General features: G+C 42.9%; 1 protein-coding gene and 1 non-coding gene across 4 annotated transcripts; both read left to right on the top strand.

Moving 5' to 3' along the window:
• The first annotated feature begins 159 nt into the window (after nucleotides 1-159).
• On the top strand, nucleotides 160-26250 carry LOC114565422 (anoctamin-8). Of its 3 annotated transcripts, none has more exons than XM_028593459.1 (18): nucleotides 160-651; nucleotides 4732-4842; nucleotides 11172-11304; nucleotides 12103-12241; nucleotides 12415-12511; nucleotides 12992-13108; nucleotides 13311-13438; nucleotides 14682-14843; nucleotides 16753-16905; nucleotides 17269-17395; nucleotides 18236-18291; nucleotides 18407-18481; nucleotides 20245-20667; nucleotides 21159-21299; nucleotides 21972-22163; nucleotides 23016-23147; nucleotides 23494-23604; nucleotides 24599-26250. In XM_028593459.1, the coding sequence occupies exons 1-18, from the start codon at nucleotides 453-455 to the stop codon at nucleotides 25235-25237; spliced, it is 3135 nt and encodes a 1044-aa protein (XP_028449260.1). In that variant the 5' UTR covers nucleotides 160-452; the 3' UTR covers nucleotides 25238-26250. The 3 variants fall into 3 exon arrangements, with proteins under 3 accessions (XP_028449260.1, XP_028449259.1, XP_028449261.1); XM_028593458.1 differs by having other exon boundaries at nucleotides 20245-20742; XM_028593460.1 differs by lacking the exon at nucleotides 160-651 and adding an exon at nucleotides 776-849 and having other exon boundaries at nucleotides 20245-20742.
• Nucleotides 15776-15848, top strand: trnak-cuu (transfer RNA lysine (anticodon CUU)). Its single transcript has one exon. It is a non-coding gene; the product is annotated as a tRNA-Lys (tRNA).
• Nucleotides 26251-27195: the final 945 nt, after the last annotated feature.

Below are 27195 nucleotides of genomic sequence, written 5' to 3'. Positions count from 1 at the left end.
CGGAAAAGCAGCAGGGGCCTACAACACAATGTTGCCTGGCATAGATACATTTACATGGACTTATTCTTACACACAGAGGCCCTATAGTCATGTGGATAGACATTTTCGGAAACTGTCCAACGAGATTATACATAGGGCATTGCGGTACATGTAGTATAGGCTACAGTAGTGTGGCAGATGTATCCTGAATAATATGATGGAAAGCATGCAGTCGTGCATGTGCAGACCTGTAGCCTGCCTGCGCGGTGTTCCCCTCAACTCTGTCGTCACGACCAGCACTCAGTCACGACTAGTGCGCGTGTATAGATGCCATGATCGCGTTCCTCTTCCTCCTCCTCCTCTATCAGGTACACAAGGGTTTCCCTTTACATGCAACGGCGATGCGCTAAACACACAGTCCTCCGTGCAGTGCGCTTTTTCCCCCCCAGCCCCTTGAAGTATTGTGCAGCACCATGCAAGCGGCGGGCACCGGAGCAGCTGATAGCGACGCTACTGTAAGCAGCAGCAGCAGCAGCAGCGCCGCAGACGTCGACGACAGCGACGGGGCAGGGGAGAGGATGGAGAGGACGGTGCCAAGCGAGCAGCAGGACAGGACCAACAACAACCAGCAGCAGCAGCAGAATATGTCCTTAACGCCATCCGGTGTCCTCGGTGAGTGTCGCAGAAAAACGGTTAAACAAATAAAATAGTGTATAAGAGCGTGTAATGGAGATGTGAGGAATATGGGTTATGGGGGATAAAAGATGAAGCTACTGTGCATGGGCAATATGGTGCAGTCACCGATGCTTGAAAGATTTCAATGAATGACTCACAAGAAGACTAATCGTCTGTGATTGGGGATGGATATCGGTGCGTCTTTTCTTTTTTCATTCACACAGTGCGCATTCCGATGAGACAAGGCCCGGGAAAGAGTAGTGGGGCAGGCTGGTGGTCCACAGGTGCATGCGCCGGGGGTCCTACGCAGCGGAGCGGGGGTGCATGTCCTCACCGGGCTGTGCCTGTGCCACGCCATACTTTGAAAAGAGTAAAGATTGTGTTGCAGACTCAGGTGTCGGCTGTGTCCGTTCTGTCTCAGGTGTTTAGGACTTGAGGATTTTACAAGGGAAATATTTCAGTGGTGAGTAAGCAAATGACTGGTGGCATAACATGATTTCTGGAATGGCATTTTGAGGATTATTAAGCGGCACTGAACATTTCATATTTCAGGTATTTATGTCACTTTCACTGAGGGCTCTGAGATTACCCATGGCATTTTCCAGGGCCCCTTGAAATGTGGAGTTGAATGCCCATCCAGCATTTCTGGCAAACAGGAGAGACTCAGGCAGGAGGTCTGGATATGACCATTTAACCTTTACAAGTTTAGCCTGAGCAATGTCACTGCAGTAAATGCATTCATTTGCATCTTGACTTCAAGCCAAACAATGTAAACTCTTGGAGAAAATCTCTACCACATTTTATGTGGATCAGGACAGGTGATATAGGCTTACAAAATATGATTTTTAAGCACGACTACACTTTCATGTCCGCTTTTGTTTGTACAACAGTCTCAACAATATTAGTGTGATCATATGCTTTGTGTTAGTGTTGTAGCTGAGCTCTGGAATATAGGAGGGTTTTGCTGATGATCACATCAGTGAGGCCTTTGAGGCTAAGACCGATCAGCGGTAGTTAAAGAGCTGTTAATTATTGAATGAATTAATTTGTTGCATGCTGGGAAAGGCACAAGACCAACGAGCCCACCCCCAAATCTGTGAAAAATAAATTATTATGATGATATAAGAGGGGTGGGCGTTTGATTGGTTGGTTGGTTGGTTGAACTTCTTGGTAAATGTCAATGGTTGCTCAGTTCATAGACATTTATTGAAAATTGTGATGAGCTTACTTAAGTTGGCAAGACATCCATAATGTTGGTAATTCAATACATCTCAAATCTCAAATATTAGAAAAACTGTATACAGTACATATATGACAAAATCAATATCTTAATATCTAAGAATGTCTATATCCAAGATCAGTATTTATTGCTATGTTTATTTATGGCAAATTAATACAGAATCCAGTGTTGTAGTACTCGTGACCAGTCTCAGTCCCACTTTTTGAATGTTTCGTCTCTGAATTGACCACATAAGGAGGCAAGACCATAACTGCCTTCTGATTATCAAGGTATTTCTCATGATACACTTAAGGCAATAAAAGAGGAGAATGAAGAAGAATATTAATTTGTTTTCTGTGGGTGTTTTCTATGGGATTGTGGATCTTTCAGATCAATTTGAGGAGTGCCTATGGTTAGCATTTTGCACATTTTATTGTGGCATTCAGTGTGGGACTCTATTGCACTGGTCTGGTCTGGTCTTGACTTGGTCTCGCCCTGCCTTGGTCTTGGTCTTGACTTGATCTCGTCCTGCCTTGGTCTTGGTCTTGACTTGGTCTTGTCCTGCCTTGGTCTTGGTCTTGACTTGGTCTCGTCCTGCCTTGGTCTTGGTCTTGACTTGGTCTCGTCCTGCCTTGGTCTTGGTCTTGACTTGGTATCACCCGGTCTTGGTCTTGGTCTGGACTCGGTCTAGCCCTGCTTGGTCTTGGTCTTGACTTGGTCTCGCCCTGCCTTGGTTTTTGGTCCTGACTTGGTCCCTCTGTCTTGTCTCGGTCTCTTTACACTCTGGTCTTGGTGATGACTTGGTCTCGATTTAGGTGGTCTTGACTACAACGCTGACCGTTTCACTAATAATTAAGTAGACTATAAGCAATAGCTATCAACTTATTGCCTAGTCAAAGATAGAGATGGCCCGATACCATTTTTTGCTTCCCGATACCAATTCCGATACTGGTATCGGTATCGGACCATCTCTAGTCAAAGCTAGAAAGCTCCAATGACGGTGGCCCAGTCTATAGAGCTTACCACAACTGTTTACACGAATGAAAGAATATCATTTCGTCAGTTCTTCCTTTCTAAACTTGTCCTGCTGCAGATTGACATTAAATCATCTCATCATACATACATTCAGATGTATCTACAGGTCTCATGGCCTAAATGAGCAATGACGTCACAGACAGTCAGAGAGACAATGACTTTGAAGTATTCAGAAACATACACAAATGCAAGAAAAAAAAACATTCAGTGACTTGGCTTAGATTGCATCATCATGTGTCTCTCACACACACGCACGCACGCACGTGCACACACACGTACACACACACCGAATTGTGGATTTATACAGCTCATTATATTTCTAAAAACATCTCCAGATAAAATCTCCTGCACAATAACAGCGGAGCATGATCCCGTCGCATTGTTGTATGACATGTATTACAGGTGCAGTACAGTATCAAGTGTTTGTTGCAGTCACTGAGTTGGCATGTTGGTCTAAAACATAATACTAGAACAGAGAGCTGGCAGCAGCACTGATGCCTCTCAATAAGAGGGATGAGGCGTGCTGTAAGTAGGTGATGTGATAATGCAGTTACGCTTCAGAACGTGAAAGCCTGATCACAGACACGCACTGAGATAGTCTCACAGGGCCATTCTGTGAACAATAAAGACATCGGTCAATCACTGGGTCTATTGTGCCTGCGGGAGACAGAGAGTTTAGCTTGAGAGTGTGACTTTAGATCGTGTGAAAGAAGAAACTGTACAAATGAGGCCTTCGGAGCTTACGCTGTATTGCCGGATGGATTGCATTGTTGGGAAGACCTGCTGCTTTGCCAATATCTAATGGTTTTAGAGGCCGACTTGAAAAGCCAGTTGTGGAATGGCTTTCTACACGCCACCTGGCTTACAGATCATTTATTTGTTTACAGCATTTGCTCAAAGTCATATGACCATAGCATGTCAATAGCAAATTCCCATCAATAGGTCCCAAAACGTCCCAGTTAGAGAGTAAGTGACCAAGCAGGCCTGCCTTGTTGCATGATCCAAATTTTCAGTAAAACTTGCCATTTACAGCGTGTAACGTTAGCTTGCTAGCTCAGAGGTTCTGGTTGCTGTTCCTAGTTTAGCGTAAACACAAAGAAAGAGGAAGGTCCATCCGGCGGAACTTCCAGCAGCGGCGGAACTATGCGGTAAATGAACTGTTGTCGATCCAGACTAGCAAACACCTAATATTATCATACCGAATGTTTAAAACAAGCATGACTACTGTCGCCACATTGAGCTCAGGCTCACACACGGGAGGGGTAGAGTACACGCAGCGGGGCAAGGAGGCATTTCATTGGTTCTTTCCAAGCGCACCGCGAGGCAATGATTGGTGGGCGTTTTTACAGCATTACAGCAGCTACAGGTGACTACAGGTATACAGGTTTCTTTGTCGCTCCTTTTTCAGAGCCCATAAGTTATTTATTGCTGTCGCGTTGTAAAGGCCAGTTCAAACAATATATAAAAAAGTGTATATTGGAAATAGTTACCAACCCTGCCTTTAACCTTTAACGCTGGCTGAACAATAATTTTGGACATTTCTGTCCTTGTTTCATATGACCTAAAGTTTCCATGACAAAAAAAATAGGGAAAATATGGTGAAATAATAACATCAGTGATGAGTGGCAGAGTGCTACTAACCTGTCCTTGATCACCCCGATGAAAATATTTCACCATCTGTCTGTCCCCCTTCCTCACACACACACACACACACACACACACACACACACACACACACACACACAGTCTTACCCTCTTTATCATCGATCCTCTGCAATCATTTAAAACTGTATTAACCCCTTCTGCCCCTCTTTCCCTTTTAGATAAATTGTTTGGGAAGCGCTTTCTGCAGGCCAGACACTACATTATGTCTCGTAAGTCCTGGCTGAAGATGGTGCCCACCGAAAACTGTGACATCCTGATGACATTCCTAGGTATGGTAAGCTCCTGGCTGTCCTTGTTGTTCATCCTGTGATGAATCCATCACTGTAGAGAGAACAGTGCATCCTCATTAAATGTCTTTAGTGCTCAGCCAGCCACTCAGATGTGTGACTGGGACTTCTCTGGGGACAATTAGATCTCATCCATTTACTGTACCCGTTTCTATAGACCAGCCCTTTCTTTTAAGGAAGCTGCTGTTGTGGGCATAGAGTTGTGAATTGGAGCTATTTTACCAAACTAACTTTGCAGTTTGACTCAGGCAGATAAACTTCACAATGTACAAAACACATCCTGTATATTATGTTGCATGCATACACAACACTTCAATGGGCTTGTGTTGAAACAAAGGGATAATTAATCATTCTGATTAGTTGCATTAAAAATGTAAGTAGTGCCAGCGTCAACACAGACTCCAGCCTTCAAAGACAGTATTTTAACCAACATTAAAATGCAAAACCAAAGCTAAAATACCTATCACAATGTGAGTGCAAAGAACAGCTCTTGTTTAGACTTCCGTTAAATTGAACATGAAAAGGCATGTAGCTATTCAGAAAACAAATCTGTACGTTTTTTTTTTCAGCCTGGTCTCACAGAATTCTGTGAAATGATCACGAACTGTTAACACCGCAGTACGTGGTGGTAGGACGGAACGTGTGATAAATACCGTGTGGCCACCATAGAAAACAATGTCAAAGTAAAGTCAATGAGAAGATGACGTACCATTAAAAGTGACAATGGTAGCGAGTAGTATGAAAGGGCAAAAAACTGCGTAAGGAGGTTGGTTGGGGTGGTGGATGGGTCAAACACAGGACTTTCACCCAGGAAACCGGGGATTGTTCCTAAACCCAACCGTCCCATTGTTCTTTTCCTAAACCCAACCTGTTGTGCTTTTCCTAAATTCAACCCGTCCGCTGTATATGGCCGTCCCATTCTTCTTTTCCTAAACTCAACCCGTCCACTGTATACAGCAGTCCCGTTCTGCTTTTCCTGAACGCAAACCGTTGTTGTCTCGCCCACCCACGACCTTTTCCTTAACTTAAGGGGCCATGTTCATTTCACGGAATTATTCCGTGGGCCCATCACAGACTTTTAAGGGACCGTGTTAATTTCACGGAATTCTTCCGTAGGCCTATCACAGAATTTTCGGCCATTCCGTGACACTGCCACCGATTTTGAGTTAAAGGTATTGTGGAGGATTTTCCCGAATTTTAGAAAAGAACCGCCCTCTGTACTTTTTGAAAAAATGCACATGCACAACACTCTGCCTGCTCCCGAGAGGGAACGCCTATTAAACGTGTGCACAAGAGTGCACTGTTTACAAGTTTCTGTCGGCATGGCTCATACAAGCCTACTTTCCAAAAGAAGATTTGCACTTTTTCACAAATTGAGAGGTTTACCATGTGTGCGCGGTGCGTGACTTGTGCCAGGGCTAGCATCGCTAATCATAGCTTACATCAACTTTTACTAGCAGTGATTTTAAATGGATTTCTCCAAATAGCATGCCAAACTTTACCTGTGGAGTAGAAACTTCACGACTGAGGCATCAGTGGGAAGCCCAACCTGTGCTTTTAGCGCACGCCAGCGTGTGAAATATTCTCCCAAAAGCTTCAATTCTTCAATGAATGGCTGAAATCGTAGCTCAAGCTCACCACACATATACACCTGAAAGCTAGGGACGTGCACGTACAACGGCCTTACGTAAACATATCACCAGAATGATTGACAACCAGGAGGACCAATAGTCTTGATGATCCACCCGGAAAAAGAAAATCCTTCACTATACCTTTAAGGGGCCATGTTCATTTCACGGCTAATCCCGCCTAAATGACAGTATGTCAGACCAACTGACACTTTAACTAAATTATTTACAGACACACGCTTCAACTATCTTTAGTGTTTGGCTTCAACTGAAATTTAAATTCCTTATATCTACAACTGGCAGTTTCAACAGCTTACAGTGCTTTACTTACAAACTGGAACTTCCACTGCCCACATGCCTTAACAAAAAAATAAAATGCTTTCACCTCCTACACTTCAGCTGACACTCCAAATCCTTTCAGTACTAAAAACTGAAACGTTAAGTGCTTCAACTTATACTGCTACTCCCACACACCTTACATTGAAACATAAAGACCTTTTCACTTTTCTTCACAATTTTCAGTCTAAGCAAGCACGCTTATTTTAAATGTAGCCGTTTCTGGTTTTTCTCTTATTGTAAAACAGTATACATGTACCCTAAATGACATAGTATGTGTTGTTTATGATAATGAATATTAACCAGTTACAATACTGAAACTTAACAATATGCAAAGTGCTGATTAAGATTACAAATTAAGACTTGATCCAGCAAGGGGATATTACATGTATTCACTCTGTTGTTAGTTATTACACACAGGCACAAAATACACACACATGCCAAGGGGCCTCATTTATAAAACTGTGCGTAGATTCTATTCTGGAAGGTTTAGTGCGCAGAAAAGTCAGAATTTTCGTACGCAAAAACAATATTCTGATTTATAACACCTTGCGGCGCACACCGGTACGCACTCTTCTCGTTATAAATAAGGACGTGCGTTACCTTATGCGATCGTGCACAAGCCTCATGCTCCTCCCAAGGTTGTCCCATATTGGTCCTAATAAGGTCCATGTTAATCAATCAATGAATATTCCAGCCTTGAAAGGAGCCCTTGATCAACAATCACGAAACGGAAAAATGGGGAAAAAAACCCGATTCAGTGTGTGTGTCAGATCGATGTGCTTCTAACAGAAGTAGAACATCGAAACAAAATCCTGTTTGGAAGCCTTAACCCTTGTGTAGTGTTCATATTTTTGTTACACAGCCTTAATACTTAACAGATTTAGCTCAATTACCAATGATAAATACATAATTTATGGTTCATATTTGCCATTTACCCCTGTGAGATCAAATTTATGATCATATGATTATTTTCATTTTTTGTGAGAAAGGAAATTCAATTATTAAAAAGGTAAAAAATGGAAACAAGATTTTGGATCATTATTGGTGCAAAACAGGTGAAAGTGCTTGAAATGTGAAAATTTGATAACTTGTATCAGTAACTGTGTGAGAATAGCAGGTGCAGAAAGACAACTTTCCCACACACAGACACGACCACATAAACACACACACACACCGCAACCGGCTCTGGGTCGGTTTAGCAAGAACGGGATTGTTGGGTTCAGGAAAACAAAAACTGGGTTAGGTTCGGAAAACGGGAATACCATCGGAGTTCACTAAAACGCAGTCTACAAAACCTTGGTTGCATTACTGTTACGGAGGACAGAACGGACTCAAACGCAAAGGCTCAAATAAACGTAACAAGTTTATTGACAAACCGGGAGAGCGAGAGACTCAAGGGGAAAATCTAGGATGGTGAGGTACTCGTGGCAGAAACTAGGAGGGCGAGGGACACAAGGGGGAAAACCTAGGATGTCCGGGGAGCTCGAGGAAACGCGGGGAAACCGGGGCCGAAGACCCGAGGAGGAGACACCGGAGAGGGGGAACCGAGGAGCCGAGGAGGGGCTGGCTGGATGGGGAGATGAAGACAGGATGGAACGAGGTGCTGTGGTAGGAGGACTGGATGGTGAGGCCAGCTGACTAGATACAGGAGACGTGGAGATGGATACTGCGAAAAACAAAACACAAAGAGGGGTAAGACAAGAAAAGGGACAAGGACAGGTGAAAACAGAGTATGTTGCGTGATCAAAAACAGCGAGTGTCACCGGTGGAGCTGAAGCAACAATTCAGCGGAGATGATCTGCTGGACCGGGGTTGAAGTGCTGTGCTTGATTGTAGATGGCTGGCAGGTGTGTGTGGCAGGATAGCGGTGATAGAGAGAGTGATTGGCAACAGGTGTGTGCAGTCAGCTGGCAGGCAGTAGGCCGGAGGGGAGGAGGGAAAGCGAAAAGAGACACAGGGAGAGAGACAGAGCAAACAGAAAAAACAACAACAACAGAGGAAAATAAACAGAGACTCACAGCCAGCCGACCCCAACCATCACAATTACGCACAATCACACGTGTGGTCAAAAGTTTGCGGAAAACTGGGAAAATTTTTACGCATGGAAATTCTTTATAAATCCCAACTATTGCGAGGAATGTTGCGACGACAAATTTCACCCTGCTTCACGCAACTTTTTCTTGCGTAACAGGTTTTATAAATGAGGCCCCAGGACCTATACATGCACTAATGGAGGGATGTCAGAGTGAGGGGGCGCCCCGAGCAGTTGGGGGTTCAGTGCCTTGCTCAAGGGCACCAAACTTTATTTTATTACCTTTATTAACCGATAGCAGGTCTTACAGTGAATAGCTCACTTATGCTCCTTACTAACATTTGGCTCATAAAGGACCTATGTATGTGATATATGTTACTCCAGAAGTAAAGTCTTTGTGGATGATGGATCCAAAGTCTAAGTCATTTCCAATTTGATCGTCATTGTTTTCAATTTTAGGTATAAAATGGTGCCAGTGTAATGATACAGATGGTTGAGACAATATGCTGCATACAGCCTGCTGAAACTGCTGGAATCAGATTGGAGTCTTCTCAACCTATTGAAAAAATTAGGCCCCATGATACGATGAAATCGAGAATGTCACGTTACGATATTATTGCGATTTTAAACATATTGCGATATTGTGCGATGTACTGCAATGTTTTCCAACTTCATATTGTGTCCGCAACTTCCTTGTGCACGCTGACGGTCACCCCTGCCAACCTGTTCTCACAGAATTCCGTGAAATTTAACACGGCCCCTTAAGGGAAGGGTTGTGGGTGGGCTTATGTTTACATGACACGCGGGACAACAACGGGACGGTTGGGTTTAGGAAAAGAAGAACGGGACGGTTGGGTTTAGGAAAACAATAACGGGATGGTTGGGTTTAGGAAAAGAAGAACGGGACGGTTGGGTTTAGGAAAACAATAACGGGACGGTTGGGTTTAGGAAAAGAAGAACGGGACGGTTGGGTTTAGGAAAACAATAATGGGACGGTTGGGTTTAGGAAAAGAAGAACGGGACGGTTGGGTTTAGGAAAACAATAATGGGACGGTTGGGTTTAGGAAAAGAAGAACGGGACGGTTGGGTTTTGGAAAAGAAGAACGGGACGGTTGGGTTTTGGAAAAGAAGAACGGGACAGCTGGGTTTAGGAAAAGAAGAACGGGACGGTTGGGTTTAGGAAAACAATAATGGGACGGTTGGGTTTAGGAAAAGAAGAACGGGACGGTTGGGTTTAGGAAAACAATAACGGGACGGTTGGGTTTAGGAAAAGAAGAACGGGATGGTTGGGTTTAGGAAAAGAAGAACGGGACGGTTGGGTTTAGGAAAAGAAGAACGGGACGGTTGGGTTTAGGAAAAGAAGAACGGGACGGTTGGGTTTAGGAAAACAATAACGGGACGGTTGGGTTTAGGAAAAGAAGAACGGGACGGTTGGGTTTAGGAAAAGAAGAACAGGACGGTTGGGTTTAGGAAAACAATAACGGGACGGTTGGGTTTAGGAAAAGAAGAACGGGACGGTTGGGTTTTGGAAAAGAAGAACGGGACGGTTGGGTTTTGGAAAAGAAGAACGGGATGGTTACTGTTGGGTTTAGGAAACGTGACACGCGGGACACGATCCCCGGTCTCCTTGGTGAAAGTCCCGTGTTGTTTGACCCATCCACCACCCCAACCAACCTCCCTACGTGGGTTTTCGGGCTTTCATACTACTCGCTACTGTAGTCGCTCCTAATGCTATGTCATCTTCTCATTGACTTTACATTGGCGTTGATTTCCGTGGTAGATACACAAAATTTTCACACATTCCGTGCCACCACCACGTAATGCGGTGTTAACAGTTCGCGGTGATTTCATGGAATTCTGTGAGACCAGGCTGCCCCTGCTCACCTGACAGAAAAAACTCAACTGCACAAAAGTAAAATTGTCATGTGCAATTCATATAGTAAAAGATTGATATTTGGCGTCCGATACAGTATTGCCACAGAAAATATTGCAATACTATGCTGTATCGATTCCCCCCCACCCCCACCCCTAGAATGTTTGTGTGTGATATACTGCTTGTAGACAGGGATTTAATTAGAGCAACCTCTTACTATCGGCACCACTCCACTGCTTCTTGGCCCACTTCTGTCAGGGCGGTGAAGGGTGGGTTTGGTTCAGCCTCTTGCCTCTTCTGCCTTTGGCGAACATGCCTGCAAACGTATGAGGAATTAAAAGGAACGTCGACGAATAAAACTGCTGTTTCAAAATATGTATTGTGATGCTCATATTCACTGTCAAACTTAAAATCAAATCTTTTTTTTTTCTCCCTCCAGACACAATAGATGACCACACTCTGCTGTGGCTCCTGAATCAGATTCGTGTTGGAATCCCACAAGTCAGCATTCAGGTTCGACAGCACAAACACACCCAGGCACAAGCCTTCTTCATCACGACAACATTTGAGAAGTAAGACTCCGAAACGCACACTCTGACCGTGCGTGTGTATGTGTGTGTGAGTGTGTGTGTGTGTGTGTGTGTTTGTGTGTGTGTGTGTGTGTGGGGGCACTTGTGCTTCTGTCTTGGTTTGAACTGTTTTGAGTGAGGACATTTTGACTTATCCTATTCTTTTATACAGCACCAGTGCTTTTTTGTACATCACTTAGGTCAGCTTGAGCTGTGTTTAAATGTGATCTAGAAATAAACTTTACTTACTTACATGGTAAAGATACATTTTGGACCGAGTTTTGAGTTTGTAGGGCTGGTCCAGCCAAAAAAAACAAAACAGCAGAGGCTCCAGGAAGTCACTGCCTCCGGGGGAAATATTTTCAGCGTGTAATATCATGTCGTTACATTCCTGTATTCCTACGGATTAGACACATTCATTGTAACATGTTAACTAGTGAGCTTTACAGTAGAGCTGCTGGTACACCCATTTTGTGTGTTTCCAGTCTTTATGCTAAGCTAATCGGTTACCGGCTCTAAACTTCATATTTAATGCACACACATGAGAGAGGTATCCAACCGTTTCATCTCCCAAAATGTCAAACTATTCCTTTAAGCACGCTTCTGAAAATTCAGAAACCACACTGAGAGTTATCGCCCAGTTACAGTGTGTGTGTGTGTGTGTGTGTGTGTGTGTGTGTGTGTGTGTTAGCTTGTTGTTTGTATTGCCTTAGTGCACTTAATCTATCAAACATCTGCAGTCCAGCCACTCCACAGTGTTAGTGCTCCATCAGGTTTAATCCTGCTGTCATTTACCCCCAGCTTACTGCGGGGAGCCGAGCAGATGGGCATGCACAAGGCCGTCAAACCGCAGTTTGGCGGCGGGATGCGGCGCTTCTCCTGTGAGGAAGACAACATCTATGAGAACATAGAGAGCGAGCTGTGCTTTTTCACCTCACAGGTTAGAGGTTACAACTTGTGGGCCATGTGAGCTGTATGTCAACATCGTTGTTAATGATATACAGTAGGCTACATATTGTCGTTTTGCCGTTATATTTCCGGAATTGAAAATATATGTCTCTCAGTATTGTGACTTACCTTTTGCTGTCTCCCCATAACCGTGATGGTTTCCAGGAGCGTCAGTGCATCATAAAGTATTGGCTGGACAATCTGCGAGCCAAACAGGGGGAGGTGCTCCACAACATTCACTTCCTGGAGGGCCAGCCAATCAGTATGCTGTCATTTATTATTACTGAACTGTTTTAAACGCATTTTCTTTTTCTCTTCCCTATCTAAATAGCGTCGGCGTTTTGTGCAGTGGATGATATATGCTAAGTTCCATTTGAGTTTTGTCAATCGATAGAATTTTTTTTGCAATTACCCAATTAATCGCATGATTGTCCATAGTTAACTTGCGATTATTAGCAAATTAATTTGTAAACACATTTTTACAAGGTTTGAATGCTCGTATCAGCATGGGAGTGGACAAATATTTCAACAATCTTAAACAATGACAAATACTGTCTAGAATATTCTCCAGAATAACCTCAAAGGTACTGTATGCTTGTGTATGTGTTAATCACGCGTCAAAAAAAAAAAGAGTGCCATTAAAAGGAATTTGCGTTCGTTATTACTCGTAATCATCCCGTTTATTTTGACAGCCCCCGTTTCAACGTTATCATGTGAAAGTTTCCTGTTGTCTCCGCTACAGTTCCAGAGCTGCAAGCTCGGGGAGTGATCCATCAAATGTTTCCTCTCCACGAGCAGAGGATCCTCAACCAGCTGATGACATCTTGGGTCCAGGCTGTGTGTGAACGGCAGCCCCTGGGTGAGAAATATCAACCGTTTTGTTTTTTTAAGAAAAGTTGGCCAGACAGTATAACAGCAGGCCTGCCGTTAATACCAAGTCACATCTATTAATAGCGTAAAGTAGTATGAGCTACATGAGACATAATGAGTCTTCTTCTCAGAGTCTTAACACTAGTTTTTATATATTATATTAGCTGTTTACAATTTGATCTGCTTTCTAGATGATGTGTGTGACTACTTTGGAGTGAAGATCGGCATGTATTTTGCCTGGTTGGGTTTCTACACTAACTCCATGCTTTACCCTGCTGTCATCGGCTTTCTCCTCTGGATACTGGCAGAGGCCGACCAGGTACTTGAAGCCTATTCTGTCCATTCTGTCTGTCTGGTGATGACATTTATGACCCCCATGTGGCACAAGTAGACGCAATTACTGTTTTCCGTCAGATCGTTTATAAATCTTGACATTTCTGACCACACTTGAAGGCAGCTTCATTTCACAGAGAAGATATTGGGGGGTGGAGGAACTATCCCCTGCCTCCGCCCTGAACTCCACACCTATGATTCAAGATCTGTCTTTTTAAGCACTTGGAATATTACTGAAAATCACCCTTTGACTGTCACGCTAGATGTGTCAGGGGCGATTCTGCGATTTTTAAACTATTAACACTATTATGGAACTAAACCTGTCACAGTAATAACAACCGATTTGACACAACATTCAGCAATTTTAGTTGCTCACGTTTCAATTTGGGTTCTAATCTGCGCCATGACATTACCAACTTCTTCTCTGGGGACTACCAATGTTAAACTTCACAACAGCACTCCTGCTCTCCCTCTGACAGATCAGATAGAGACTCAGCCAAAGGCGGGAGTCCGGCACAACCTCCTCCAATTGGCCAACGCTACGTTTCTGTTAACTCTTTCCTTGACGGGGTTAATTCAATTCAATTCAATTTTATTTATAGTATCAAATCATAACAGAGTTATCTTGAGACACTTTACCGATAGAGTAGGGCTAGACCACACTCTATAAATTCCAAAACCCCAACAATTACAGTAATTCCCTCAAGAGCAAGCATTAGCAGTGGCTAATGCGACAGTAGCGAGGAAAAACTTACAGGTGCATAGCTCGGCGATAGCCGCACAGGACATTAAACCTGTTTCAAGCCCTTTGAACTAGTAATTGTTTGTCCACTGTCACTTACAGACACATTCGCAAACTCTTAACTTGAAGCCTTAAAATGTATTTAATAAAAAAATTTATTATTAGAATTTTTAGGGGGGCTGAGATGAAATTTAAGGGGGCTTGAGCCCCCATAGAAAGGGTCTAAAATCGCCAGTGGTACCGATGCTTATTTGTAATCATATTATGCTGTTTGTATTTTTATGCCAGGAATGTCAGGATCTCACTGATGTTTTGATGTCTGTTTTGTCTATTCTGTCCTCATACATTTTTTATAATATCCTTTATGTGCTTTGTAAAGTTAAAAAAAGAGGAACGGCACTAGCTTCGGCAACTGAAAACTGCACGGCATAATCATAATCTCAAGGCTTATGTAAGTATCTTCTGATTCTCTCATGCTCGCTCACAGACCAGTCAGGATATCTGCTGTGTGGTTTTTGCCCTCTTCAATGTTGTGTGGGCGACATTGTTCCTGGAGCGCTGGAAGAGGCGAGAGGCGGAGCTGGCCTACAGGTGGGGCACCCTGGACACCCCCGCCGAGTCCTTGGAGGAGCCCAGGCCACAGTTCAGGGTGAGGATCCTTACTGACGTTTTAGCAGGCACGGATGAAAAAAAACAAAAAAAAACAGCTACTGTTCTGTTTGGGCGTACGAAAGATTTTATTCACTCCCTGCTGTATTATATATATATAACATTCAGAAGTCACTTAGAAGGAAAATCAAGTGAGTCAATAGAGCTGAAGACTTCTCACAAAGTTCCACGGATCAACACATTACTTATGTTAAATAATTTTATTTCAATGTACCACAGCAACTACTCCAAAGCGCACTGGAGGAGGGTCTGGCTACTCCGCATAGCATTCGGGCCTGGGAAGAAAACATGCTCTGGTTTACTGGCATTTCTTTAAACCAATCACAATCATCTTGGGGCGAAACAGCAGCAGTGCCTCTGCAAACTAGCCTCGGGAAGGAGCTTGTTTTGGTGGAACATGTGTACGTTCAAAAGTTGCTTTAGTCGTGCAACAGAAAACTCAGAGTGGACAGATAGTCTAGCTAGCTGTCTGGATTTACCCTGCAGAGATCTGAGGAGCAGTTAACCACAGTCCTCAGAAATCCACCGGAGTTTAAAATGCCAACACAAAGGAAACCCAAGGCAACAGATATCCGGCCTAAATGAGTAAAATCCGGCGGATTTTCTGGCGGCAACATAGCAGTCCCAGAAGTGGAACGTAGAGGATATAGAGTACAAAGCAACTATTCTCAGGAAAAGTCTCAATGTATCAGTCTGGTTGAGTGGTTTATCAGCGAGCACTTTGCGCAACTCTGCTGTGACTGGAATGGAAGGAAATGTGATCATTGTGTGTCTTCATACCCCATGTGCTCTTCTAGAGAAGAGAAGGGGGGGGCCCTCTGCTCAGCTCCTGTTCTGTGGTGTGAATAGAGAATTTGGGGGAGGGGTGCGGGTGACTCGTTTGAAAAGACACATGGAGCAGAGCTCAAATAGGCCCGGCTAGCTCAGTCGGTAGAGCATGAGACTCTTAATCTCAGGGTCGTGGGTTCGAGCCCCACGTTGGGCGAGAGATGTTTTTGGGGAAGCACTTGTATTAACAGCAGCGTGGTTATTCAGAATGACATGATGTAATGAATGATATGAATAGAGGATGTGGACTGTGGTACACTTCAATCACTGATGAGTCATTGGCACATTGTGTATATACATTCTGAATTCATGTCAGCTTCTATAAAATTTCTTTTAAAAAAAAGTTACAGAGAAACTTTGATAAAACACACCAGACAAAAAAAACTCCCCCAAACTTTTTTTGGGGGGGTCTGATGTTTTCCACAATAACAGCAAACATAAGAAATGCAAGCAGGCAAGAAAGCAGTTACAGGGTTTTCGCGCATTCTTAAAAAGTCTTACATTTCAAAATCTAAATTTTAGGCCTTAAAAAGTCTTAAATTCGCTTAAGTATTGTATTCTAGGTCTTGAATAATTTCAAACAGGTCTTAATTTAATTGTCCCATGTCCATGCAACGCTACCTCTAATGCTCTTTTTTTATTATTCCATGGTGTTATGGTTATTTCTTTCGCTAGTCCAAATACAATTTTGCTGTATTACAAATACAAATGAGACCAACATGCAACTTATATATATTATTGGCGCGAGTCTCTTTTGGATTGTACCACAGACATTTAAGTTAAGTTTAGCGATACTATAAAAAGACTAAATTTAGGGCTTAGTTTGATGTTGTGATAAAAGTCTTAAATATCATTCATAATGGTCCTAAAAAAAGGTCTTAAAAAGTCTTAAATTTGACTTGGTGAAACCTGCAGAAACTAGTGAGTTATTGTGGAGCAAAAACATTTCCAATCCATTTTTCAGTGAAGATTATTGCAATCGTGCGAAAAAATAAATAAATAAAATAGTCTGTAAAGTTCTCCCTGGTTTCTTGTTTTCTCTTCCTCTGCGGTGTCTGCAGGGAGTGAAGCGCTGCAGTCCCATAACGGGCTGTGAGGAATTCTACTACCCCCCCTGGAAGAGAGCTCTGTTCAGATGGCTGGTCAGCCTGCCCATCTGCCTCCTCTGCCTCTGTTTTGTCTTCCTCGCTATGCTCCTCTGCCTGGAACTGCAGGTCTGAGCAGATAACACGACAGTATATGGAATCAGTCCGGGGCTGATAAATGGGGCTGATATAGTATGAATGTATTTCTCGTGAGGAGTTTAAACCCACCCACTAACAGTTAAAGAAAAGCAAGACAGACTAAGTAGAATTACAGTTTATTATATACCAGAAAAGGTAAGCTACATAACTACAGTTTAGTCTAAAAATGTGTGAATCGTATCATTTTTAACAGGTTAAACAAAGCACGTTCAAAAATTCCTCTTGCCGGTTCACGTTCATTTAATAGCCTTTTTAAAAATAGCCGTGGGAGTAGACATGAATGAGTAGACTTATTGAATATTTATCATGCTTCTAATGCCCCTTGCCTTGCAGGAAGTGGTGATGGAGATTCAGGAGCTACCTGGTGTCACAAGATTCATTCCTAAGATACTTCTGGCCATCACTGTGACCATATGTGATGAAGTGTATAAGAAGATTGCCTACTGGCTTAATGACATGGGTGAGAGACACACAATGGACACTCTCTGGGCACAATATGAAAATATTATCTCTGTGACTAAGGCCGGCTGCACACTGCCTGCGTGGCGTGAGCGTGGCGTTTCTGTTGCGTGGCGGCTGCGTGGATTTTTCTTTGTCTTTTCACACCAGAAACCGCGCCGCTGCTGCTGCTGCTGCTGCTAGCCTTGTCTGGACACATGTATGTTTCCCATTGATTAACTGCACTCAAGCGGTATACTTCATTTTAAACATATATATATACTGATTTGATTACAGCAAAGACAACGTCGGCAGTACTGACGGCAAAATAGGCTACAGAATATTTCGTGCTGTATTGACAGGTGCAGTATTTGAAAATCGCTAATTATTTCTTATAATTCTTTTAAAATTACTTTTATATCTGCATTTATGTCAAAACCTAGAGACTTTCAAACATCCAAATGTCATTTATTAATATGTATTTGTGTCAAAATGACATATAAACTTCTTTTCGTATTCTGTTTTGTCTGGAAACGCTTCCAAAAATATGCGGCGGTCCTATTTTTAGCATGCACGCGTTTTCGTTCCCGCGCCTGAGACGTTCGTGTCACACAGGCAGTGTGCAAGCTCTAAGCTGTTAACATGGGAGCCGAAATACGCCACGCAGCTGACACGCTCACGCCTTGTGAAGCCGGCTTTAGAATACAGGAATTACTTTAAAGGAAATTGAATTAAATTGGAACATTTCTGCCCATGACTGTAATTATTGGGTAGTCTTTTGCATTCTCTCAAATGCTCGATAATTGATCTAAGGAAACTCAGCTGCACATCGGCAAATGCTTCTCTTTATTTCTCCATCCAGAGAACTACAGACTCCAGAGTGCCTATGAGAGTAATCTCATCATCAAGATGGTTTTTGTAAGCTGTGCATCCTCCTCCGTTTGTGGCAGAATAGACAATTTATCTTGATTGAGTGTGAGGGTGTTGGACTACCTCTAATGTTTCTCTTTCTTTTTCCTGGTTGTTTTTACAGTTTGAATTCATCAATTCTTACCTTAGCCTTTTCTATATCGGGTTCTACCTCAAGGACATGGAGCGACTTAAGGAGGTAACAACAACTCTTGGCAGCATCACAAACAATAAGACAAACTATTGGTCTATTGACTACAGACTACTGACAATATGTAACTTCTTTACTAACTGGGGCCACTGGGGCCAAAAGTGGCAATTGACTGATTGATAAGCCATCACCACTCTTAGTTACAGTTGCTATGTCTGCCTGTCAAGCTTTTTATTTTCACATGGCTCATATGCAGTTGTAGATTTGTTAATGGTGCCAATTTTCCGCTCAAAATGCTTATTAATTTTGAAACAATGGGTACTTGATTTGGTTGGAAAAGCTGTCTCCGGCAGACTTTTAAAGGGGAGCTACTAGCTTCGGAGTCATTGGAATGGTTAGATGACGTTTTTCGGGTTGAATGGAGGCCTTCTCGCTCCCGCTAGCACCTGTGAGTGGAAAAACCACCCTTGCAACTTTGGGCCGGTGGGAAGTATCGCGTGATATCAGGTCTCGCGATGTAACGAATTGCTTCACGGCACTGCACATATACGGCCATTCAGGAACCGGCTAACAAGGTAGCGATGGAGTTTTTCACACTATCGTCATGACTGAGCCGGCTAAAAAAGGAGCAGAAAGCTAGGAAAACATTGTCGGAGGAACAGAGAAAGAGGAAACGGCAGACTGACCGAGCGAGGAGTCAGACGCGATTAAACTGCAAATCCGATGATGACCTGGCGTTCCTGCTGTTGCGCTTGTAAGTATCTTTGATCAGAAACTTTATCCGCCACAGAGTTTCTTGTCAGCTTGATGTTGGCAAACAGAAGATGCTTCTGCTCTGACAGCGTTCTACGGCCATTGTAGGAAAAAAGAATAACGTTACGGACCGTGGAGAGGAGTAACCTGACTCCGCCAGATGGATTGCTTCGCATTTGCTCAGCATATCCATCTGGGAACTTTCCGTTGGAGAACTTTTGGGAAGGGCCGAAAATACTGGTTAGCCGATTGGATAAAACCATCTGTCTATCACCTATGTTGGCGATAGACGGGCCAAATCAACCAATCAGATCAACGAAGCGTATGAAAATACAACCACAAGCCCGCCCCTGCTGCTGCAGTCAAAGCATAGCTCGTTAGCTCAGCAAGCAAGCAACATGTCGGTAAAGGATATTTGCCGTTTGTGTAACGAGAATTTACGAATAAAAGGCACCATTTCAGGTTCCCGGTCCATATTCCAAAAGAAGCTAACAGAATAAGGGCTAGCGCTGGCTGAAAATACTGGTTAGCTGATTGGATAAACCATCTGTCTATCACCACTTAAACTCGCGAGATCAGGATGGTCTCACGAGGCTAGGAGAGAAGGGTAATATTTGGAGAAAAACCTCAGCGGACATGGCTCCATGCACTCGCCGGCTTCTTTGAAAACAAATACACATTTGGGAGAAGATGGGAGGGGGGGAAAGTCGCCAACGAGTTTTTACGACAGCGTTGCCAAATATCTATTCCGAAGCTGTAGGGGGAGCTCTATAGAGATACCTGCGAGCAAAAAGTGAGAAAACAGCGAAGAAATTGCCAAAACTGCATAGCGCCCCTTTAACATTTCCAGCTGACTCGTTTCAAACAAGAATCTTGTAAAAGGTGTCAACACTTTCAACACAGTCAACACTGTCAGGCAGTGGCCTGCATTTGTACGTCAGTCAGACTGAATATCTACATCATATGTGCTTGCTAAACACTTTTGGAATGAGTGCATGTTTTCTCTTTTGCACTCCTTACACTCAGCACATTAACAGATGTTGTCCTACTCCTCACAGATGCTAGCTACTCTACTGATCTTCCGCCAGTTCCTACAGAACATCAAAGAGGTCCTCCAGCCTTATCTCTACGAGCAAAACAAGCTGGGCGTCTTCACCCCCAAGGTGCTGTGGGAGCTCCTCCAAACCATCGTACTAAAGTACGGGCGCCTGGCACTGGGAAAGGCCCAAGCCTCAATGACAGCCTATTCCTTACTGGGTCCCAGAGGGATCCCTGTCAGTCACGCTGCTAACGGTAACCCAGAGCAAAAGAGAAGAGGGGATCTGAAAGCCGGATTCAGGCTGACAGAAGAAGAGTGGGACATGAATGACGGCAATCTGAAGCAACGTAAAGTCAGCTTCACCGAGAAGGTCGACTACCAGGACGTCGCGACAGAAACGCAGGCGGCGGATCGCAGCCACCTCGAGGACAGTCCCACAATGGTAGAGGAAGGGATGGACCCGTCCAGTATTTTTGACAGTTGTGATGAGGACAGTGATTGTGAATCTCTGGATGAAGTATGTGGTCTGTTTGTTACTCATCATTCTGTCTTTCAGCGTTGTCGTTTTGGCTCCATCTCAACCAGTGATTTTGCCTTAATTGTCATACCATTTCCACTGTTTTAAAGAAACGCAAATCTCTCATTATATTTAAATCATCTTAACTCTTTCCAATACAGTTCAACTTGTCTCCTGTAGTTTTACGAATTAAGTTATAGCATGTCTGTGGAGATTGATGTCATTCATCCAGGTACAGTAACAGGACAGATCAAAACGAAACTATCCATTCCTTGCAGAATAAAAAAAAAAAAAAAATATATATATATATATATATATATATATATATATATATATATATATATATATATTGTCTGTAGTAGTCACTAGGGAAAGTATTGCAGACCAACGAGTATGCCCCTGTGTCCTCTCCAAAGGAATCTGACTCTCTCTGTCAGAGAAGAAAGAACGTAGGTGAGGAGAATGAGCATAAGAAGTCATGGATTGATCCACCAGAAGAACCCAAAACGGTCATCCTGACCCAGGCTGAGATCGAGAGCTGTATGCAGACGTACGAGGTAGGCAGGAGTGGGACAAAATATTATAAATTCACTTTAACGTGGTCAATATAGACTCATAACTGTGACTTGTGTAGATTTGTTTTCATAGATTTTCTTTATCATGCATGTTTTTGTTAGTAAAGATTGCCTCCAGATTAAAGTCATATAAAGTGTATATTAGGGGTGGGACAAAATATCGATAAGGCAATATATTGTTGTCCTTCTTCAAGCGATACGATAATCGATACGCTGGTGCCAAATATCGACATTCAAATTTGAACCATTTTCAAAAAGTTTCTATATCTGAAATTTGGGTTTCTTTCAACCAAATGCAAATGCAACAGTCTGCACAAGTGAAATAAATGCTCAGTTCACTACTTTTAGTGACTTTGGGCGTTTTATTCAATTGTATACCATTTCAAAAAAAAAAAAAACAATGACAAAAGAATGTTGAAAGAAGTGACAAAAATTTCGGGAAAAAAAGCTTCAAAAACGCAGGGAAAAAAAATCGGCAAAAACATAAAAACAAAATAAATAACAACAAAGACGTCGTTAAAAAAGACGTGTCAAAAAAGAACAACAAAATAATTATAATTCATTAATATATATATATATATATATATATACACACACACAACATTGTGCCCATGAAAATACTATTATTGTTTGATTATGTTTGACTCTAAAAAGGACACACTGCAGGACTACCAGGAAATGTTCATCCAGTTTGGCTACGTGGTGCTCTTCTCTTCTGCGTTTCCTCTGGCGGCCATGTGTGCTCTTCTCAACAACATCATCGAGATCCGCAGCGACGCTCTGAAGCTGTGTACCGGCCTGCAGAGACCCTTTGGACAGAGGGTGGAGAACATCGGACAATGGCAGGTCAGTGTGTTTGGTTTGGGGGAAATGTCAGAAAAGCCCTCCAGGCTGCACTGTACACCGTTGGGGCCATCTAATAGCCTGCACTTCTCAATCAATGGGTCAAAGTTATTGAGCAAATATGAAAACAAAAATATAGAAATAAATGTAACATTAGATATTATAAATATGTACAGATATTTAAAGCGCTATTTCAATCAGGAGAGACTTTGTTGCAGATATGCAAAGATTTATTTGTAAGCTACATATGCAAAATATGAAATGTACAAAGTCTTTGGAGATTAGACTCCATTGTATAAAATATATGATTTTTAAAGGGGTAGAGAAACCCAGATATATCCTCCCGATGGAGTCTAGACACCGGTGGTGGTGGTGAAGGAGCACGAAGACCGGACCGAAGGAGCCGATGGGAGCGGTCAGCCGGAAGGAGACCCCAGGGTGCCCCGGGTGACGATGACTGGAGGTGAAGGGGAGGACGAGGGTCGCACGCTCTGCCTGAAATGACAACTGACAGCCGCGGAGGAGAGAACCTATTTTAAAGCAGGGGTGTCATGCTGTGATTGGCTTGTGAAATACATGGCCGATTCTGATTGGTTTATCTGAAAAGTGCAATGCCTCGAAACAGCTGATCAGTTGAGGGGAGAGGTGATAGTTATAGAAGTCTCCCTGAAAGAATTTCCGCTGAGCTTCATCACAAACGTTTAACTAGAAACTAAACAAACAGCATTCGTTTTAAGGGTTTGTATTTGTGCGTGTGTGCATGCAGTAAGACATACACATTCATATTGTACATATACACAACATTTTTGTATCTCTCTCTCTCTCTCTCTCTCCATCTGTTTCTCTCAACATCAGACTGCTATGGAGGCCATGGGCTTGATAGCCATCATAGTGAACTGTTACCTGATTGGTCAGTGTGGGCAGCTACAGCGTCTGTTCCCCTGGTTGAGTCCTGAGATGACCATCATCTCCATCGTCTTACTGGAGGTATGCACCTGTACTGTCTACCGTTGATGAAGGTTTGAGAGTTTTGTAGTTTTAAGAGACTGTAGTTTTATTTCACTAGTTTTTTAAACATTACAAAACAAGTACAAATGTGCATGGCCTGCTATTTTTTGTTGTGACTTTGTAAAATCTTCAAAATCATTTTATTTATTTTTTTCTTCAGTCTAGGTTCATTAATGAACTCAAAACCTCATTAGAGTTTTTGGTATGTGTATGAGATGTGCTCTTTGGTCTGTAAAAAATAATCCAGAATAAGAAAGAGAATGTAATTGTGCCTTGATGTAACTCTGTGTTGAGCCTGTCCCTTTGTGGTCTCGGTGGTTTACAGCACTTTGCAATCCTCCTAAAGTACATCATCCATGTTGCCATCCCTGATATCCCTGGCTGGGTAGCAGATGAGATGGCCAAGCTAGAGTACCGACGAAGGGAAGCTTTCAAGGTATAGTTGTATCATAGCTTGAAAGACCTTCGGCCAAAATAAGGCTTGCTGCTGGCTGCACTCTGTGCAATTTATATCATATTCCTATTTATGTACCCCTGTGTGACCCTGGGTCTTTTGGTGTGCATTGATTAACAATGTACACTAGTGCAGCATTTTCTGTCCATAAGAAATAAGTGTATGTGTTTGGGTATGCTTGTCTGTCTAGTGTTGTATCACATCAGTGGCCCTTGTCTTGATGGTGTCTTAAGGCCCAGACATACCGACCAGACGGCCGACCCTCGGCAGAAAAGGCAGTTGGGCTGATCAGTCTCCCCATGTTGGTCAAAAAAGTGCCTCGGAGCACACCAAAGCGACGAGACGTTATACGTCTCCATAACAGCAGGTGGCGCTAATCTGTATTGTCGCCCAAAAATGAAAACATAAAAAAAAAAAATCATCATTTTAGTTTTAGTTCTTTCAGCTCCAATATATATCGCTACTGAAGAACTTTCCGTCAACTCTGGTGACATTGAACCACAGAAACTGAACAGACTTGACATGAGATGGCTCTGTGCCGTCATCGCCTCACATTGGACACTAAAGTAACGCAAAGATTAAACATTAAAAATCGTGGCCATTGTCCAACCATGAATTATGTAGCTACGTACTTCGGAGACATTAAAAATCGTGGCCATTGTCCAACCATGAATTATGTAGCTACGTACTTCGGAGACATTATACCTGGCCCTGACAAAAACAAACCAGTAATTTCACTGGATAACAATGAATATATGTATTTATTATTATAACAGAGGATAAACGCTAAATATTGAACTTGAACTGATTGGGCTTAAGCCCCCCTAAAAAAGGGTCTAAAATCGCCACTGTCCAGTTGTCTCCTCTCTTTCCCTGTTCTACTTGTGTCTTTTTCTGTCTTTCTTTTTCTACCTGTGACTCTCTCACTCTCCCTCTCTCCTCCTCTGTCTTCATTTTAACACGCCTCCCCGTTCAGAAGCATGAGCAGCAGGCCCAGCAGCACTTCCAACAGCAGCTGAGGCGCCGGCGCGAGGAGGAGGAGCTTCAGCGCCAGGCGGAGCTGCAGGCCGAGGCCCGCCAGGAGAGCGAGCAGCGGGCAGACAGCCAGCACCAGCACCACCACGACAAAGCCCCGGGGGGCAAGTCAGGGGACAAGCCCAAGAGACCCAGCTCGCTGCTGGGGAACAACAACGTGATGAAGCTGAAGCAGATCATCCCTCTCCAGGGGAAGTCCCGCTCCTCGCCAGCCCAGTCCCCAACGGGAGGTGAGGCAAAGCTGCCGGGGTTCCTGAAGTTCTTGAAGTCGCCCGAGGGGAAAAAAGAGCCAGCTGGGGCGGCCGGAGCACCAGGCTCAATAGCGGCCTCCAGCGTTCCCCCTAGCGGCCAGGAGAGGCCACCGTCCCCCAACAGGACATTCAGTCCTGGGAAGCTGTTCAGTTTCAGCAAATCCGAGGGGACTGTGGTGTGTGTGAACGGGACACAACCACCGACCCAGCCGGCCAACGCTCAGCCCAACAGGGCGAACTCAAACACAAGCCTGGAGGAATTACCCTCCAATGAGTCAGATAAAGGGGAATCAAGACAATCGAGTGATTCGGAAAACTCAAAGAGTTAATACATGTTTGACCGTACCAACGTAACGTAATGAACGGAGAGCAACGTGCGCATGACTGCGCACAGGCCGCATTCAGAGACACACCTGTACCGTAGGAGAAGTCATTAGTCACAAGGGCCACGTGTTAGGTCAGCGAGCGTATCCCTCTTGATGCAACTTACTGCGCACATAGGGCTGCACGATATGACGAAAATATGCGATGTGCGATCACGTGTTTGAATATCGCGATAACGATATGACTTGCTTACTTTAAATAAGCAGATAATAAAGTGTACTCAGTTCTGCATTTCTGCCGCTTTCAGTATTCTGCTAAAACACAACAAACTGCTGGTTGAATTGAAATCAAATGAAAGGAAATCTTTACCAACATGCTTTTATTGAACAAATTGAAGATTGAATTCAATATAAAAGACAACCCTAAAAAAAAAAAGTACATTTTCAAGTACAGTTTTCTGATATTTTTTCTGTCATTTGCGATATGTCGCAGCCTTTTGCGATGTTTATTGCACGCATTGATATCGCGATGACGTTAAAAAAAAAAAACATATTGTGCAGCCCTACTTCGCACAAAGTATTATACTGTATTAACACTTGATTAGCTAGCTTTCATGTAAAATATGTACAATAAGTGTAACTCCTTGAATGGGGCTTGAGTGATCCTAACTTAAGGTTAAAAATACTGCATGACTGCCTGGTTTTCCACATCGACAGAACCGATTTATTTGGATGTGAAGAATCTTTTATTTTATTTTATCAAAAGCCAGGACCTGATCGTCAACGAGCCCTGTTGCCAAAAGGCATGAACAGCAGCTTCCCATTCCAGGTTGGTTTCTCATTCCCTATGCCTGTAACTGAATGCATGTCGCGTCACGTGCATGCATTACACGTCCATCACGTCTTTTCAGTTATGGAGCACTTTTCAAAGCCACCGTAGTCTTCCGCAATAGCTCAGATTTTATTCACTGTGACCATAAAAAAGAAAATATTCTATTTTTCTTAACTTTGATTTTCTATGAATTATTTTACTACATAAATTAGTGAATGTACTTCTATGATGCAAATAAATCACACTTAAAATAAACATCCATCAAGAGATTAAAGCATTAGCTAATTTTGTAACTAAATATATATATATATATATATATATATATATATATATATATATATAAATCACTGGATGGTAGATGTTTGGTGGGTTGATTTGTTTCCTGGAAATAGGGCATTTATGTAAGGTTTAAGGTAAATTCATAACGATAAGAACAACATACATAGTCTTTTATAAATACACACCTATGTAGGTGTACATTTGCCAGAAGATCATTTCCAATAAAAAAAATTCTACAGCATTTCCTCAAACAAATACAATAAATGTGGGAGGGGATTTTTAGTTTTACTAGGGCTGGGCGATAGGGAGAAATAGAGATATCACAATATTCGTGACCAAATACCTCGATATCAATATTGTGGCGATAATCTGGGGTTGACAATTGGTAATTTAAAGGGATACGCCACCGTTTGTTGAAATAGGGCTTATCATGGTCTCCCCTAGCTGTAGATAGGTGGGCCAACGCATTTTTTGTGAATACATTGTTTTAGTCCAGTGCAACACCGGCAGCGCCGCCGCTAGTTAGCTTAGCGTAGTGAATGTAATCCTATGTTGCCGGTTAGCATGTTGTGAGTAAAAGTGAGCCAACAAAAGACAAAAAAACAACCTAATTACTTGCACTGAGACAAAAAATGCATTGGCCCACGTATCTAAAGCCAGGGTATACCGTGATAAGCCCTATTTCAACAAACGGTGGCGTATTCCTTTAACAAAACATCTTCACACTTAGATTTTACATAAATAATCATCAGTAATCTGGACATAATGTCTAAGTGGGGAAAAGGCAAATAATGGAACAGCTAGAACAGTCTGGTAAGTTCAGAAAAGTACATCACTTCACTGTAATGCAGCC

The sequence above is a fragment of the Perca flavescens genome, chromosome 12 (assembly GCF_004354835.1).
Source record: "Perca flavescens isolate YP-PL-M2 chromosome 12, PFLA_1.0, whole genome shotgun sequence".
Taxonomy (NCBI): Eukaryota; Metazoa; Chordata; class Actinopteri; order Perciformes; family Percidae; genus Perca; species Perca flavescens.
This window is presented reverse-complemented; position numbering and strand designations above follow the sequence as displayed.

Bases quoted from the DNA above. Each gene is read 5' to 3' on its own strand.
- LOC114565422 (XM_028593458.1), top strand. From the start codon at position 453: ATGCAAGCGGCGGGCACCGGAGCAGCTGATAGCGACGCTACTGTAAGC. The intron at 11,305-12,102 runs GTAAGACTCCGA...ATTTACCCCCAG, and splicing joins ATCACGACAACATTTGAGAA to CTTACTGCGGGGAGCCGAGC. The intron at 22,164-23,015 runs GTCAGTGTGTTT...TCTCAACATCAG, and splicing joins AGAACATCGGACAATGGCAG to ACTGCTATGGAGGCCATGGG.